This window comes from Puma concolor, chromosome C1 (genome assembly GCF_028749965.1).
Source record: "Puma concolor isolate L17-30 chromosome C1, mPumCon1.1.hap2, whole genome shotgun sequence".
NCBI classification, from domain to species: domain Eukaryota; kingdom Metazoa; phylum Chordata; class Mammalia; order Carnivora; family Felidae; genus Puma; species Puma concolor.
In genome coordinates, this window is record NC_141674.1 from 93974422 (window position 1) to 93991358 (window position 16937).

At 57.0% G+C, this 16937-nt stretch overlaps 1 protein-coding gene and 1 long non-coding RNA gene across 7 annotated transcripts; one reads left to right on the forward strand and one right to left on the reverse strand.

The window, feature by feature from the left end:
- Nucleotides 1–3427: 3427 nt before the first annotated feature.
- LOC147578229 (uncharacterized) lies at nt 3428–5102 on the reverse strand. 2 transcript variants are annotated; one of them, XR_015254969.1, is made up of 3 exons: nt 4764–4935; nt 4118–4293; nt 3428–3956 (listed from the first exon to the last, which is right to left on the reverse strand). It is a non-coding gene; the product is annotated as an uncharacterized LOC147578229 (long non-coding RNA). The 2 variants fall into 2 exon arrangements; XR_015254968.1 differs by having other exon boundaries at nt 3428–4293; nt 4764–5102.
- Nucleotides 3924–15860, forward strand: AMPD2 (adenosine monophosphate deaminase 2). 5 transcript variants are annotated; one of them, XM_086717774.1, is made up of 18 exons: nt 3924–4146; nt 9144–9274; nt 9510–9640; nt 10190–10258; nt 10357–10468; nt 10717–10903; nt 11139–11280; nt 11396–11485; nt 11754–11883; nt 12041–12235; nt 12323–12454; nt 12661–12824; nt 13089–13215; nt 13326–13489; nt 13748–13868; nt 14162–14335; nt 14573–14683; nt 14832–15860. In XM_086717774.1, the coding sequence occupies exons 1-18, from the start codon at nt 4137–4139 to the stop codon at nt 15039–15041; spliced, it is 2400 nt and encodes a 799-aa protein (XP_086573900.1). In that variant the 5' UTR covers nt 3924–4136; the 3' UTR covers nt 15042–15860. The 5 variants fall into 5 exon arrangements, 4 of the variants coding, with proteins under 4 accessions (XP_086573900.1, XP_086573902.1, XP_086573899.1 ...); XM_086717776.1 differs by lacking the exon at nt 3924–4146 and adding an exon at nt 4688–5128; XM_086717775.1 differs by lacking the exon at nt 3924–4146 and adding an exon at nt 6907–7909.
- Nucleotides 15861–16937: the final 1077 nt, after the last annotated feature.

The following is a 16937-nucleotide window of genomic DNA, read 5'->3' on the forward strand; positions in this document are numbered from 1 at the left end:
CCCATTTAGAAACACAGAAATATGATCCTCACATTAATAAACAAATTAGCATCAAAATCAGCTAGAGCTCAGGAGTCCTACTCACAGCCTGATAACCAATCATTTTGAGTGAAGCAAGACTCACCATTTCCCAATGAATTTGGTCCTGTTTCCTGAGCTAAGGGGAGACCTCAGGATCTGTCTTACCCTCAGTGATGGGAATTGTGGAGAAAGCCTTGTCTCAGCTGGAGTAGGGAGGTCATGAATGAAGAACTGCCCTCAGGACCTTCCAGTCCAAAGGAAGAGGTGGGGTAAATTCACAGAGAAGCAGCTGAATTGAAGGAACACTGTGCTAGTGCTGGAGAATTCAAAGCTGTTTAAAACCTACCCTCCACCCCTGGTAGGAAAGACCATTATAAACACATTTAACTGTCAGACTGAAAAATTCTGTAGAAGAAAGGAGGGAGCAACTAAAATGAACAGACTTGCAACAGAGAAGCAGAACAACAATAGAAACGGAGGTAAGGCATTTTGGGGAGAGGAAAGAAAGCATGAGAGAATGCATGGAGGCCCGAGGTGCAACGTGTGCTCTGGGAAGACTGGGAAATGAGATGTGACTGGTGGGGCAGAGAGGGAAAGGTGCGTGGAGAGGAGGGCTGGGAGAGGACAACAAAGGGGCATTGGGGCTAGCCAGTGAGGGCCTGGAATGACAGGGCATGGCTAGAGCCATTTGAATACTTACAAACTAGTATGGGTGGATGCAGCTGTATGGAGTTGTAAACAGTGCTGGGGGACAGGTTGCTTGGACAAGCTGAGAAACCAGAACCGAGTAGCTTGGTTCCAGAAGGATCTAAGCATAGGGGATGCTTTGGGAAACTGTTCTGGCCAAGGATCTTTGTGAGGCTGGAGGTGTTCTCTCCCGAGTCCGGTGTCTGCAGAGTGGTCTGGCCTAGTGGGGAGGCTGACATCACAAGTGAGCTGCGGGCCAGGGGCTAAGAGAAGCCTTCTTCAGAGAATTAAGGAGCATACTTGAGTGGGGGCCTGGGGTTCAGGGAGGGCCATTTAAGGAACCATCTGGTGAATAGAGTAGGAGGGAGGGAGCTGTATTTAGAGCTAGGGAAGATCTCAGAGGCTCAAAGACAACATTATGGCCCCAACATGAAAGAAGCTGGAGGCCAAAGAGGATGACTCACTCCTTCACTTTCCAAACTGTTTTTGCGTAGATAGTGAACCCCGCTTAGATTCTTACTGGTGTTGTGTAGGTGGAGAGATCGATGCTTAGCTGTAATCAGGACACACTTCCTAGCAGGCACTGTGTACCAAATGGCCTGGAAATAGGGGAGGGTTGTGGGGTGAAGGGTGTGTTGCAGATGGGACTAGGGAGGAGCATGAAGGGACTAGTGAACCGGTTTGCCTGGGTAGGGTGGAGGGCAGGGATTGCCACCTATGGGCTGGTTAGGTAAGTAGGTCCGGATTAAGGGAGAATCTGAATGAGACCTAGCCCAATGCAAGATACCGCCCCTTAAAACTATGTCAAAATATGCATTTTATCAGAGTACAGTTGACATTCTACATGGTTACCTGCTGCTTGATTTTTAATTTTGAGATTTATTTTGTCATTCATTGTTGAGAGCCCAACAGCTTCAAGATTCCTAAAGATCCCAAGACCAATTTAGTCTGGGATTAAGACCCAGGAGGGTCTGTTGGGAGTGGGGTGTGGAGGCTGTTACAGATTTGTTTGTTGTTTCCTATTCCCTTGATTTATATAAAAGTAATGGCTATGCATGGTAGACAATTTTTTAAATGCAGTTAAGTATAAAGAAGGAAATATAATTCCCAATTCTACTGCCCACAGATAATCATTTGTAAACTTTTTGGTGTGTCTGTTTTCTATGCATATATGTCATATAATTAGGGCCATACTGTATGTACAGATTTTTACATTCATTTTTTTGAAACCAAGCTTTACATTGTAGACATTTCCACCTCATTAAGAAATTCTCCAAGAACAATTTTTAATTGTTGTATTTCATTGCACGCATATGACAAAATTTAAACATTTCCCTATTGTTGGACCTTTATGTTTCCAGCCTTTCTATATGATAAACATTGCAGTGATGAACAAATTCGTGCATGTTTTTCTGGCAGCTCTTTAGAAGAACAATTTCCTGAAAGTGGAATTACTAGGTTAAATAATAGGAACTTTTGAAAGACTCTTGATTATGTATTACCAAATGGCTTTCAGAAAGATTATGTTGATGTTCGTGTCCAGTAGTGTACCAGATACACACGCCACCAGATACACACAGATAGTAGGGTCCAGGGTCCAGAATCCAGCTTGGGGAGAGGTGGGAGAGGCAGAGTTTGGGAAGGAATTTGGCTGTAGGGGAGAACTGGGAGGAGCTGGACAAACAGCATTAATACAACTGGGTGTGGGGAACAAAGGGCTCCCACAGGTGGAGAAATAGGGAAAAGATTAATTACTGCTAATACACTTGATTATGTTTAGTGAAGTCTTATCTCCCCCCCTTCCCCCCCCCCCCCCCCCCGTTCCCTTTTAGGTAGGATTCTGTGTTACTTGGGAGTGGGGGTGCTGGCTGGGTGGGGTGTCTGCAGTTCTCCAAACATCCCAACTCCACTTCTTTCTAGGCCACCAAGAGAATCATCACCATATGAGGTTGTCAACAGGGAACCAAGGACAAGGACATAGCAATGATAAGATGCAGACAATAACTGAGTAGTAACTACAGGCCAGGCACTGCTCTAAGCACTTAATTTATATTAACTCATTTATCCTAACGACCACTATACAAAGCAGGGTCTCTTACAGTCATTTTCCAGAGGAAATAGGAGCACAGAGAGTCCAGTAACTTCCCCGTCAATCACAAAGTAGGTGGAAGAGTCTGGAATTGAACCCAGGCATTCTGGCTACAGAGCCTAAGCTTTTAACCAATAAATACATAAGTAAATGTAGGAAGGAGAGCCTGGATTGCAGGACACACCCTGTTTATCTATGCCTCCCAGAAGAAAGCAGAGGACCGGGAATGAGAATGCCCAGTAATGACTTCTTTTTTTTTTCAACGTTTATTTATTTTCTTTGGGACAGAGAGAGACAGAGCATGAACGGGGGAGGGGCAGAGAGAGAGGGAGACACAGAATCAGAAACAGGCTCCAGGCTCTGAGCCATCAGCCCAGAGCCCGATGCGGGGCTCGAACTCACGAACCGCGAGATCGTGACCTGGCTGAAGTCGGCCGCTTAACCGACTGCGCCACCCAGGCGCCCCTGCCCAGTAATGACTTCTAAAAGTGAATGAATGGGGGTGCCTGGCTGGCTCAGTTGGTGGAGCTTGTGGCTCTTGATCTTGGGGTTGTGAGTTCGAGCCCTACCTTTGGTGTAGAGATTACTTAAAAATAAAATCTTAAAAAACAAAATGAATGAGTCCTGAGACAATACTAGTTATCTTTTATGGGCCATCGACTTTGTGCCAGGCATCGTGCAAAGGTGCTTAACGTTTCATGCTCAGAACAACTCCCTTGAGTGCAATTACACCGCCCCATTTCACTGATGAGGAAGCTGACGCACAACCCTTGCCCAAGACCCGCCTGGCTAACTGCGGAGTGGCGGCTGCCCACGTGGCGAGGGGAAGAGGAACACGGCGGGGGCGGGGCCTGCCCGGAGGGGGCGGGGCCTCGGGCACAGCGGGGCCTGGGGCGGCTGAGACGCCCTGAGGCGCTGGCTAGGCTTCGGTGGGGTCGCACCTGTTGCGTGACTCGACCACAGTCCAGCTACGATAGTCCGATCCTGAACACCCAGAGAGTGTTGAGAGAAGCACAGACGAGTTCCGGGTCCTGCTCTCTGGGGAGCACGTGGCCTACTCGCCTCCTGAGCAGACAGCTGGAAGTCGGGACTCCCCGGGGTCTTCGAGGCTAGTTCAGCGGCCGAGGTCCGCCGAGGTCCGCCGAGGTCCGTCTCCCGCCTGCGGGCAATTTTGAAAGACTGCCTTACTTCTTCCGTCTCGGTGCCAGAGCCAGGGATCCTTGGAGCGACTTGGCCAGGGTCTGGGTTCAGCCCTCCTCCCCTCATTTGCGACCCCAGCTTCCCGGTTGTGCGGACCCTGGCGGGCAGTCTCCCACATACCCCTCCGGGTTCCGGCAGTATGGCCTCAGGTGAGTGTCTGTGCCTGTGTCGGGGGGAGGGTCTCTGGGACAGAGAAGTACATGGCCAGGGAGACAAGAGGGTGGGGGTCTCAGCACAGTCTGCAGACCTAGAGAAGGTGGCCGTCTCCTCCTGGGGCGGGCCTGGGAAAGCAGCACCTGAGTGCGGAAAAGACAGAAAAGTCAGAAGTCGCTGGGTCTCTTTCCCAGACCCCCCAGAGACGCCCCTGCTTCCTGGCCTCTCTGCCTTCCTAGAAGGTAGCGCCTGACGACCAGTGGAATTTTCCCAAGACAGGCTCCTCCCTACTGGGTTGGGATTCTCTGTTCTACCCCATCCTCCCAGAGCTGGGCTACCCCTGGGGCTGGGAGTCTGACGGAGACGAGAAAAGGGGACTGTGTCCCAGAGGGGCTGGGTTTTCACGGAGCATGCCTGCTCTGAGAGAAGTGTGTTCTGAGCTTGGGGGAGCTGGCGCTGGATTCCTGTTTATTATGATTTTTTTCTCCCATGCTGGCTGGACCAGCTAGCGGGGACTTTGACTCCTTTGCCCCAGATCCCTGACAAGGGGCAAGGGCTCTGAAGGGGTCAGTGGAGTGCTAAGGGCTGGCCCTTCCCCATCTTGTTTGCTCACCTCCATCCCCCCAGGCCCAGCACCCATCAGTCGCGTCACTCCGGGGTCTGGGGAGGGAAGGGAAGGGATAAGAGGCGGGGATGGAGGTCCCCCTCCCCGAGGTTGCCTAGACAACATCAGAAATCGTGGCCAGGGCCTCTTCCGCCTGCGGGGCTTCTGCTTCCTGCATCAGTCACTCCCGCTGGGGGCGGGGCGGAGGAAGGGGTTGGATGTGGCAGAGCCAGGCCCAGCTGGTGCGGCTCAGACTCCCCCCGCCATCTCCGCGGCGCGAGCCATGGCATCCAACCCATCTGGCGCCGGCAGTCCCAAGGCCAAATATCCCTTTAAGAAGCTGGCCAGCCTGCAGGCCTCCTCTGCAGTACCAGGTGAGTGTGTGCTTCCTGGCCTCAGCCACTGGCTCTACCCCACCACCGCTGGCCCTGGCTACTGGTCCCATCAGAGGGGGTACCCCTTCTGCACCCTCTCTGCGGTGGTGCCCCTTGTCCTCTATCCCAGGGACGGCTGGCTTGGGAGGTGGTGCAGAGAGGGCGGTGGGGTGGAAGATGACAGGTCTCTATGTTCTATGTTGGGGGTGCTGCCCTCTGTAATGAGGAGTGGGTGCGGGTGTGGGTGCAACAAGAGGTGTGTTTGCACACGTGTCAGCATGTGGATGTGCTAAGACCGTTTGCATGTGGAGTGTGTGTGAATGGAGAGGGAGATGTGTGGGACTGACTGGTTTGTGGGCTGGCCACACTGCTGGCAGCTGTGGCTTTACCAGGCAGTCTCAGGCTGTCCTGTGGTTAGTGCCCCTTCCTAGGACCCCAGGTCCGTATTCCCCTTCCTGGGGGGTCTGATGTTAGGGCACGCTTGTTGCTACCGGGCATCCCAGGGCTGGGGGCTCAACGGTATCTGTTATTTGCTGTTTGCTCTCTCCTGGTTTGTCTTGTGAGCTTCCTCATAAGTATGGGGTGTCCTCGGGCCAGGCCTGTTTGGGGGCTCAGGCGGGGGCCACTGCCTGCCTGTGTGTGCTCCTACACCCTTTGGTTTGGCTCCTATTCTGATAGACATCTCTGCACCATTTGGAGCAGGCAGCGTGGAGTAGCTGTGCCCATCTCCCTGAGGGCTAGACTGCCTGAGTCTGTGCTTGCTGAGGGATATCTACCTGCCGTCTGCTGTCCCCAGGCTTCCTGACTAAGGAAGGACCGCCCCCATTTTGGTGACCTGGTCAAGCCAGTCTTTTCACCCCCTCCCCTCAGCAGCAGTCTGTACCTATAGCCTAATCATCCACCGCCTCTGTTTTCTTATGCCATTGAAGATCCTGACCTGAGGTCAGGAGTCCTGAGGGTCTGTGTTTTCTGTGTCCAGGTCTGGGCTATCCAGACAGTGTGTACCCTGGAGCTAGATCTGTACACCTTTGGGTGGTCGCTTGGTGGGAGCATCTGATATCTATGGGTCAAAGCCTCGGACACCTCTCTGCCTACTAAGGCAGTCTTGGCAGTGAGCGAGGGGGCTCCAGGGCAGAGGGTAGATGAGGTGACAAGATCTTGGAGTTGATGGGAGCAGTCCCTTCTGGCTTTTGGTGGACTCCGTGTGTGTGTGTGTGTGTGTGTGTGTGTGTGTGTGTGTCTGTGTGTGTGTGTGTCTGTGTGTGTGTTGCAGTGGCACAGACTCAGGGGATGGGACTAGCAGACAGGCAGTTGGGTCTTCTAGGCCTGGCCTCAGGGAGTATATACCTCTAGTGAACCCCAGCAGCCCTGTGCAGGGGCCTGCAGCCTGGACGAATGGCTCTGGCTGCTGGAACCTGTCCTGGTGTCCCCTGCATTTCAGTGTAGATCTTAGGCCACCCTGATAAGAGAGGAAGTTGAGATTAGGACCTTGGATTCAGCTCTTGCTGACCTGATAGAGACCAGCCCCGGAGGTCTGTGGTCGGCCTCTCCTGCAGGGGGCTAGAATGGTGAGGAGCTGTGTAGGATCAAGGTTTTGGGGCAGGCAAGAACCTTGAGCTCTGTCTTACACCCTGTGTGTGGAACAAGTGCCCATCTTTCTTTCCTCTTCCTGCTCTGCCCTCTTCCAAGTATGAGATTGTGTCTCCCCTCCCCCTCCCCCCCCCCCCCCCCACACCCGTCTCCACCCCATCAGGTTCTGTCCTCTTTGCTGCCATTCACTGCTTGGTTGTTTTGGGCTGAGCTGGGCCTCTCACCCTCTCTAGTAGTTGGGAAAGTGAGAGGTGTTGGAGGGCCCCCGGAGTTCATAATCACAGATTATGGTGTTTTACAGAACACTTGCAGAAACGTATCTCTTTGAGCCTTATGGCAGTTTGTGGCTAGGCAGGGCAGGACTCACTTATCACCCCATTATTATAGGACCTGAGGCCTCTGGGAGGCAGAGACATGCTATAAGTGGGAACAGTCAGACTCAAGTTCTCCAAATTCTAGTCCCTTATCTCCCACGCTTCTCCTGGATGGTTTGTCCCCAGTGATAAGCTTGAAACGGGGGTTTAGGTCTAGGCAGCTGTGAACCAGCCCCCCTGGGCAGCAGAGAAACTCAGTAACTGGCCCCTACTTGGAGTGAGTCACTTCTCTTACTGCCACCCAACTTCTCTCCCTAGAAGAGGCTTTGTTTGTCTCAAGGAACCCCATAGTCAGGGGACCCAGGGGACTGTGGGGAGCAAAACAAGGCCTCTGGGCAGATGAAGCTGGCCTGGGGCTGTTGTGTTTGGAAATGAGGGCTGCTCACCCCTACCTCTCTCCCCTCCTACCCTTTGGCCAGCAGGGCCCTACCCACTCACTATCCCCAATGGTAGTACATTTTAAGGAGGCTTGGCCTCTCCCAGCCAGACTGCCCAGCCCTTATCAGCCTACCCTGGTCCACCCCCTTGGGGGCTCCACTTTAGGCTGGGCCCTGGTACTGTAGAGGTTAAGGCCCTGTTCACTTCTCCAGTTCCTCTCATTTCCCAACTCTGATGCTCCTTTCCTTGATTTCTGGCTCCCCTGGGCTTCCCTAGCCCCCTGCTTGCTGTCATCCTAGGGTCTCCCCTGCATGTTGCTGCACTTGGTACAGCCCGTGCCGGCCCCTTGAGCTGTCCTGGGGGACTGGCTACAGCTCCACTCAGCAAACAAGCGGGCCAGGGGCACAGGGCTTTGGCTGGAGCTGCCTGAACTCTGCAGGTAGGACCCAGGCAGGCACCCGGGAGAGCAGGGGCTGGGTCCTGGATCTGGTGCAGGCACCTCCTCTTCCCTTTGTCCAGCCTTGGGACCCAACTCTGGGGGATCTTGAAGTGGGTCCACAGACTTTAAAGCATGCTACCTGGGCAGAGCCTCCAATCTGTCCCTGAGACGCGGTAGAGAGGGGAAAGGAGGCTGCTGGAAGGGAATATCCTTCAGAGCTGGCTGGGAAAGCCCAGTTGGGTGTGGAGAGCTTCCTGGTGGGGAGGGTGGGGCTGGTGAGCCCAAGGAGGGTCCTTCAGGGTTGGCTGGGAGCTCAGGCAGCCCCTGTAGACTAGCAGCTTCAAGGCCTTTAGTGCCAGCCTCCTGGTGGTACAGCTGAGGAGTTCTGTCCTCCATGTGGAGAGGCCCTGGCTTCTGACACTCCCTTCCCCAGGCCCTCCCTGGGGCCTCCGGCCCAGATCCTGGGGCCTCCGAGTGGCGCAGACTGTTTGTGGCAGCTCCCTTTGGAGGGGCAGCCAGCAGTGGGAGGGGCGGGCCGGGGCCAGGCCACATGTTGGCAGCCTTGGGGTCCTGGGGGAGAAGGCAGGCCACTGGGGAGGAGGTAGGGTTACTGCTGCCAACCAGGTCCTCCACTTCCTCTCCTCTTCCCTTAGGGTCTGGTCTCCAGTTCAGAGCTAAGTGGCAGCTGTGACTTGGCTGTGCTGTGTAGGTCTGGGTTATCAGGTGCAGGCCCTGGTTTCTTGAGGAGGATTCCTGAGGCCAGGGGCAGGTCTGCTCCTGGCCTGGCCGGCCTGGAAGCTGTGGGCTGGGGATTGCTAGCGTGACCACCGGGTCCTTAATGAGCACTGTGTGTGTGTGTGTGTGTGTGTGTGTGTGTGTGTGTGTGTGTACGTGTGCCTGCCTGCACGGGGTCTCCTGCTTACCGAGGCAGCGGTTTCTAGTCCAGGATTTAGAGTCTTATTCCTGGAGTGAGGGAATCCACTTGCTCTAGGGGCAGACTCAGGACCCCCACTCCTGAGCCTGGAATGCTTGAGGGGCCCTGTGCTAGACTGTGAGGGTGAGGTCCTTTGGGAGTCACATGCAGGCCCATTCCTCAGTCTCTGAAGGGGGACTGCCCACTTTCCAAGCCCTGGCCTCTCTCTGGGGCAGGCCTGGGGCCTGTGGGGACCCAGCGCTTCTAGTGCACACAGGCCCTGCCCTCCACCCTTTGACCCTGACATCACTGTCTCCACAGAGGCTCGGGGTGGGCTGGGGGCCCCTCCGCTGCAGTCTGCCCGATCCCTGCCAGGCCCTGCCCCCTGCCTCAAGCACTTCCCACTCGACCTACGCACGTCTATGGATGGCAAATGCAAGGAGATCGCCGAGGTATCGCCTGGCACCTCACCCTGTGTCCCTCCACCGCTGTCCCCATGCCCTGTCTCTGCTCCCCACACCCCTCCATCTCAGCTGTCCCCTTACTTCACGCTTGGCTGTGCCCTGATCCCTAGCCTCTCCCAGGTACCTCCAGCTCCTGCTGCCCTTACCCCATCCCTAGACTCGGCAAGTGAGGGCCCGGCGGCTGAGGGCTAGGCCACACTGACCCTTCCTTCCCTCCCACCAGGAGCTGTTCAGCCGCTCCCTGGCTGAGAGCGAGCTCCGTAGTGCCCCGTACGAGTTCCCTGAGGAGAGCCCCATTGAGCAGCTGGAGGAGCGGAGGCAGCGCCTGGAGAGGCAGATCAGCCAGGATGTCAAGTAAGCCCCCAGCCCCAGCTATGGCAGCTATGGGTTGGACCAGGCACAGTCAGCTGCAGGGGTGGGGGGGTGGGGCACAGCCCGGCAGCCACTGTTGTAGGGGGCACAGCCAGGTAGCAGTAGGAGAGGGCACAGCCTGACAGCTGTAGGGTTGGGGGTAGGGGGCACAGGGTAATCTGCCCAGTGTCCCTCTGTCTCTACTGGGACACTTTCAGAGCCCTGTCTCTGTCCCTCTCCCATCCTGTCCCTCTCTCTGGGGCCCACTAGGGAGCAGCATAGAGCAGCGGTCTGAAGCACAGGCTTTGGAGTTAGGCTGCTGAATTCTGGTTCTGTCTTCTACCCACCAGAGTGGCCTAGAACATGCTGCTCAACTTCTGGGTGTACTTTCTCATATCTAATGCGGGCAAGCCAGCACCCACAGTGCAGGGTTCTACAGCCCCACGAGGCCACGAGGAACAACATGTGCACGGCAGCCAGCACGGTTCACGGACCTGGGAACAAGGGCCGTCTCTTGTCATCTGCCTGACCTCTTGCCCTTCTCACTTCTAGGCTGGAGCCAGATATCCTGCTTCGGGCCAAGCAAGATTTCCTGAAGACAGACAGCGAATCAGACTTCCAGTGAGGAGGGCAGAGGGGCACGGGGGATGTGGGGGTGTGGGGCTGGGGCCTGTCCCGCTGCTGGCTCCAGCCCCCTCCCTTCTACTCTCCCCCTGTAGGCTCTTCAAGGAGCAGAGCGAGGGGCAAGGTGACCGGGGCCTGCGGGACCGAGACGTGGTGCTAGAGCGGGAATTTCAGCGGGTCACCATCTCCGGCGAGGAGAAGTGTGGGGTCAGTGTGGTCAGGGCCTTTGGTCTCACTCCCCTCAATTCCACGGTGTTCCATTGGCCGGCTCCCCCAGCTTGGGAACTGGGTGGGCTAGCATGGGCATTTCTTGTTTCAAAAGCTGGAGGGGCAGAGGGTCTGGCTGTTAGCTAGTTGATGTGCTGTTTCTAGGGTCAAGGCCTTGGGGAAGAGGCGAGGGTGGGCCTGGTGTGGGTCTGAGACCAAGGAGAGTGACCCCATGTCCTTGTCTCCAGGTGCCATTCACAGACCTGCTGGATGCAGCCAAGAGTGTGGTGCGGGCACTTTTTATCCGGGAGAAGTACATGGCCCTGTCACTGCAGAGTTTTTGCCCTACCACCCGGCGGTATCTGCAGCAGCTGGCTGAGAAGCCTCTGGAGACACGGACCTATGAGCAGGGCCCTGACACCCCTGTGTCTGCTGGTGGGACCCCCATTCGTGCCCTACTCTAAGTGCCCTGGCGTCCCAGGCTCCCTGAGCCTGGTGCCTAGAAACCTCCACCCTGCCTGCTTCTTCCCACCCGGGCTCATTCCAGCCTCTCGGTACATGGTGGGTGGAGGCAGGGGCAGGAGCTCTCGCCCTCTATGGAGCCCCTGGGCTGGGCAGTGGGTGGCCAGGAGGAGCCCTGGCCCTGACTCCACCCTCCCTACCCCTGTAGATGCCCCGGTGCACCCCCCTGCGCTGGAGCAGCACCCATATGAGCACTGTGAGCCGAGCACCATGCCTGGGGACCTGGGTTTGGGTCTGCGCATGGTGCAGGGCGTGGTGCACGTCTACACCCGCAGGGAAACTGATGATCAGTAAGCCGGTGTGGGGAGTGCTGGGGTGGGGGGAGCTGTATGGGGGCTGCATTGGCTTAGGGGGTTCCATGGGGCACGACGTGCTCTTCTCACCTAAGCTCTCACTATGTATCAGTTGCTCAGAGATGGAGCTGCCGTACCCTGACCTGCAGGAATTTGTGGCAGATGTCAATGTGCTCATGGCCCTGATTATCAATGGCCCCATGTGAGTCCCTGCCTGTCCCGGTCATTTGGCTCCCTTCCCGGCCTGGACTCTCCAGCCTCAGCCCTGCCCCTGTCACCTGCCACCATCTCTCACCCCTTCTCAGTCACTGAGTCCTAGACTTTCCCTCTGTCTTTTGCCCCCTCAGTCTTTTTGCAGGCAGTCTCAGTCCTGCACCCTCCCACCCCCTCCCTCTCTGCCTCCTTACCCAGGCCCTCCCCAGGTGCCTCTTTGTGTCCTAGAGTCCCTGCCATGTTCTCTTCCTGCCTAGAAAGTCCTTCTGCTACCGTCGGCTACAGTACCTGAGCTCCAAGTTCCAGATGCACGTGCTGCTCAACGAGATGAAGGAGCTGGCCGCCCAGAAGAAGGTTCCACACCGAGACTTCTACAACATCCGCAAGGTGGGCCCCCACACCATGCCCGGTCCTGCACCCCTGCCTGGCCTCCCTTGCAGGGCCTGGACCCCCTGCCCAGCATTCCTTGTGCAGAGTCCTCTCCTAGCCCAAGCCCCAGGCTCTCTTGGCCTCCAGGGAACCCAGCAGCCCCGTTCCACCCCAGGTGGACACGCACATCCACGCCTCGTCCTGCATGAACCAGAAGCACCTGCTGCGCTTTATCAAACGGGCGATGAAGTGGCACCTGGAGGAGATCGTGCACGTGGAGCAGGGCCGCGAGCAGACGCTGCGGGAGGTCTTTGAGAGCATGAATCTCACTGCCTATGACCTGAGTGTGGACACGCTGGACATGCACGCGGTCTGTCCTGGTGCCACGGGGGCGGAGGGGCCGGGTCAGTATGTGAACCAGGGGCAGGGGTGACCTGGGCCTGCCTGTTTTCCCCAGGACAGAAACACCTTCCATCGCTTTGACAAGTTCAATGCCAAATACAACCCCATTGGGGAGTCTGTCCTCCGAGAGATCTTCATCAAAACCGACAACAGGGTCTCTGGAAAGTACTTTGCCCACATTATCAAGGTGAGGCGGAGTGGCTGCCAGGGCCCATGTGCAGGGGCAGCAGCCTTGAGTAGCCCTTCCCCAGACTGCGGGAGTCTGGTGTCGGGGAGGCAGGTGAGGAAGGTGGGTAAGAGGCATGAAGACGTGTGACGGAGCACACACGGTGGGTGCAGAGACAGGGATGGTGGGAGCCTGAGTGTGATGGTTGCCCCATGTGTGTCTCTCAGGAGGTGATGTCAGACCTGGAGGAGAGCAAATACCAGAACGCGGAGCTGCGACTCTCCATCTACGGGCGCTCAAGGGACGAGTGGGACAAGCTGGCCTGTTGGGCCGTGAAGCACAAAGTACACTCCCCCAATGTGCGCTGGCTCGTGCAAGTGCCCCGCCTCTTGTGAGTGGCCCTTGGAGTGGGAGGGAGCGTGGGGGCCAGAGTTCCAGGGGCCAGGGCCTACCTCCTGCCCGCCGGGGATGGCTGACCCCCTCCCCCCCCCCCGTCCCAGCCAAGCCCTCTGAGTAGAAGAGGAACTGCCCGGTTCCACTCATGGTCTGTCCAGCCTGGCCCACCCAGTGTGGTTCAGAAGAGCTTCTTTGATTTCGGGCCAAGCTCTGGTGCCTACTGACCTGCACGTCCTGTGTGCGTACGTCCCACCTGCAGTGACGTGTACCGTACCAAGGGCCAGCTGGCCAACTTCCAAGAGATGCTGGAGAACATCTTCCTGCCACTGTTTGAGGCCACTGTGCACCCTGCCAGCCACCCCGAGCTGCACCTCTTCTTGGAGCACGTGAGGGGGTGGCACAGGGCAGGGTGTGGGGAGGGGGGCAGGGTGTGGGGAGGGTGGCTGGCCTCAGGTGCGGCTGTAGCTCTGGGCCTGACCCTGGGGTCCTGTGCCAGGTGGACGGCTTTGACAGTGTGGATGATGAGTCTAAGCCCGAGAATCACGTCTTCAACCTGGAGAGCCCTCTCCCCGAGGCTTGGGTGGAGGAGGACAATCCACCCTATGCCTACTACCTGTACTACACCTTTGCCAACATGGCCATGCTGAACCACCTGCGCAGGTGTGTGCTCCACCAGGGTAGGGTCTCTACTCCCCCCACTGTCTCTCCCGCTGCCCTGGCCTGGGGCCACCAGGGCCCTGACCCTCCTCCTGCCCCAACTCCTGGACCCAGTGCGTTCTTTCTGCGCCCTCAGGGCTCCATGGCTCAGCATTCAGAGCCAAGAATCTGCCCCTGGCCCCTTGTCCCAGACCCACACGGTCACTGGGTGGGGGCTCAGGGGCCCAGGCTCGGGAGCTGACACTGTCTTCATGCCCCCAGGCAGAGGGGCTTCCACACATTTGTGCTGAGGCCGCACTGTGGGGAAGCCGGGCCCATCCACCACCTGGTGTCGGCCTTCATGCTGGCGGAGAACATCTCTCACGGGCTGCTTCTGCGTAAGGTCAGGGTGTGCACCTGCAGCCACCCCTCCCAATTGCTCACCTTCCTTTCAACCCTTTGGCCTCATCAGCAGCTTATCTTCCTTCCCACCAAACCCTCAGTTTGGACTCTGCCTCACCCCAGCCTCCACAGGGAGGCCCCAGCTTGGATTTTGGCCATAAATGACTCTTTGTACGTGAGGCTGAGCCCGGACTCCCCCATCTCCTCTTCCTGTGGCCTGTGCCCTCCAGAACCGGGTATCCTCCCCAGCCCCGAGGCCTTCTGACAGGTCCTCCCTCCCTGTTGCCTGCCCAGGCCCCAGTCCTGCAGTACCTGTATTACCTGGCCCAGATTGGCATCGCCATGTCCCCACTCAGCAATAACAGCCTCTTCCTCAGCTATCACCGGAACCCGCTACCTGAGTACCTGTCTCGTGGTCTCATGGTCTCGCTGTCCACTGACGATCCCCTGCAGTTCCACTTCACCAAGGTCAGAATCTGGAGGGCATCCAGGCCAGCTGTGGTTCTAGGCTGCAAAGGTCCCCCCATCCTTCCCCGCCCCCAACCTGGGCCTCAGGGCTGGTGCTGCCCCCTGCTGGTGGAGTGTGCAGCATGTCATGGCAAATTCCCGGGAGAGAGGGGCGCGGGTACAGGATGAGGGTAGGGGTGGGCAGGGACTGGGTGGTAGGCCCGGGTGCACCTGTCTGAGGGAAACTGGCCTGTGCAGGAGCCACTGATGGAGGAATATAGCATCGCTACCCAGGTGTGGAAGCTCAGCTCCTGCGACATGTGTGAGCTGGCACGCAACAGTGTGCTCATGAGCGGCTTCTCCCACAAGGTACCACAGCCACCCGCCCAGAACCTGGCAGACACCCTCTCCTCTCCTTCTCTGCATTTGGGGAGGTCCCAGGGGTGCTGGCCCTGGGATGGTTCAGGGCTGGGGCGTGGCCCCTGAAGGCCCTGCCTGATAACCGTGCCCACCGCAGGTGAAGAGCCACTGGCTGGGACCCAACTATACCAAGGAAGGCCCTGAGGGCAATGATATCCGCCGTACGAACGTGCCGGACATCCGTGTGGGCTACCGCTATGAGACCTTGTGCCAGGAGCTGGCGCTCATCACGCAGGCTGTCCAGAGTGAGACGCTGGAGACCATCCCAGAGGAGGCTGGTGTCACCACAAGCCCGGGGCCTCAGTGAGCTTGGCCCACACGGGGACCCCTGCATCTCAGCACCTCGACCACGTTTCATTCTCAGACCCCTCCCACCCTGTTGTGTCTGCATGTGTCTGTTCTTCTTTGTTCTGTCCTGCATGTCTCCAGCCTGGATCTGTCCCTGTGCCACCTCTGTGAAAGTGGTGCCCAGAATCTGCTTTGCCCTTGTCTGGGCCTGAAGGCCCGGCTTTGCTGGCTGCCCTGCCAATGGCCCTTTCCCAGGACCCTCTGAAGCCTGGCTGTCCGGTGGGCATCTAAGTGTCCACAGGGGCTAGGGATGGTTGAGGGGGGCTGGCCCCTCTAGCCCTTGGGGTCCTGCCTGGGCAGATCTTGTCGTGTGTGTGTGTCCGGGGAGCAGTCAGGTGGGGCCCGTGCATACCTGCTGGGGGTCTGTGGAGCTCCAGCAGCTCTGTGGTGAGCACAGTTGGGCTGAACTCGGTCACAGCCCTCGCTGCCTGGACTCGGGCCTCGGAGGTGCTGGACCACTGCCTCTACCAAGTCACTGCCTAGCAGCCTTCTCCGTCCTTCCTCTGGTCTACATGCTCCTCTGGTGTCAGCTTCCTGTGCCTCTGTGGGAGGGGGCAGCTGCCCTGTGTTGTATCTGGAGCCATTGCAGCTGGAGGGTCCTGAATCTGTCATCAGCCCTGGAGGTGGTATCCCCACTGTGATCCCCAGAGTTTTGACCACACCTGAATCCACTTGGTCCCCTGTGTTGTGTTCTGGACTGAGGTCTTTGCTGTGAAATGCAGTGTTTCATACAATCCCATCTTTCCTAGTGCATGAGAAATAAAGGTTATTTAAGTAACGAGGCGGGTGGGATGTCTATTGGGAGAGGGAGAGTCATGGTGGGGGTGGCTGAGGGTAGATCCAGGAGCATTGTGGGTAGAGGTACACAGCGAATCCTAAAGTGAGTGACTGGGCTTGGCCGATGTGTATTTGCGCATGTGGAAACTGATGAAGGAAGCTGGGTGGGAGGAGAGGTCCACCAGGGACCCATCTGCTGCCCCAGGCTCTCATCCAGCCTGCCCCCCCTGAAGTAGACACTTGACCCCAGGTCTAGGGCACACCCCTGTTGTACCACTTTGAGGGGGCCAGCATCCCCTTCCACCTCCTGCTTCCTCACTTCCAGCCTTTTGGGACAGCCGGGTACATGTGGGAACATGTTATTTCCAAGCAGACCTGAGGCCAGTGGTTCTCGAACTTGGGACATCAGCTTGTTTAAAATGCCATGTCCAGGGACGCCTGGGTGGCTCAGTCAGTTAGGCGTCCGACTTCGGCTCAAGTCATGATCTCATAGCTCGTGAGTTCGAGCCCTGCATCGGGCTCTGTGCTGACAGCTCAGAGCCTGGAGCCTGCTTCGGATTCTGTCTCTCCCTCTCTCTCTACCCCTCCCCTGTTCACGCTCTGTCTCTCTCTTTCAAAGATAAACTTTTTTTTTTTTAATTTTTTTTTCAACGTTTATTTATTTTTGGGACAGAGAGAGACAGAGCATGAACGGGGGAGGGACAGAGAGAGAGGGAGACACAGAATCGGAAATAGGCTCCAGGCTCTGAGCCATCAGCCCAGAGCCTGACGCGGGGCTCGAACTCCCGGACCGCGAGATCGTGACCTGGCTGAAGTCGGACGCTTAACCGACTGCGCCACCCAGGCGCCCCTCTCTCTTTCAAAGATAAATATTAAACATTTTTAAAAAAATAAATAAAATGCCATTTCCAGGTCCTACCCTCAGAGGTTCTGCCCGTGGGTGGGAGGTGTGGCACAGACATATGCAAGCTCCCTGACACATTTTCTTAGAAGGGTTGGAGCAAGCCTGTGCCTTCAGAATCCAGGCTTAACCAACTTGGCTTCAGTCCATGTTCAATGCACAATCTCTGGACCACCT

Bases quoted from the DNA above. Each gene is read 5' to 3' on its own strand.
- AMPD2 (XM_086717776.1), top strand. From the start codon at position 5,038: ATGGCATCCAACCCATCTGGCGCCGGCAGTCCCAAGGCCAAATATCCC. The intron at 9,641-10,189 runs GTAAGCCCCCAG...TCTCACTTCTAG, and splicing joins CAGATCAGCCAGGATGTCAA to GCTGGAGCCAGATATCCTGC. The intron at 13,490-13,747 runs GTGTGTGCTCCA...TCATGCCCCCAG, and splicing joins ATGCTGAACCACCTGCGCAG to GCAGAGGGGCTTCCACACAT.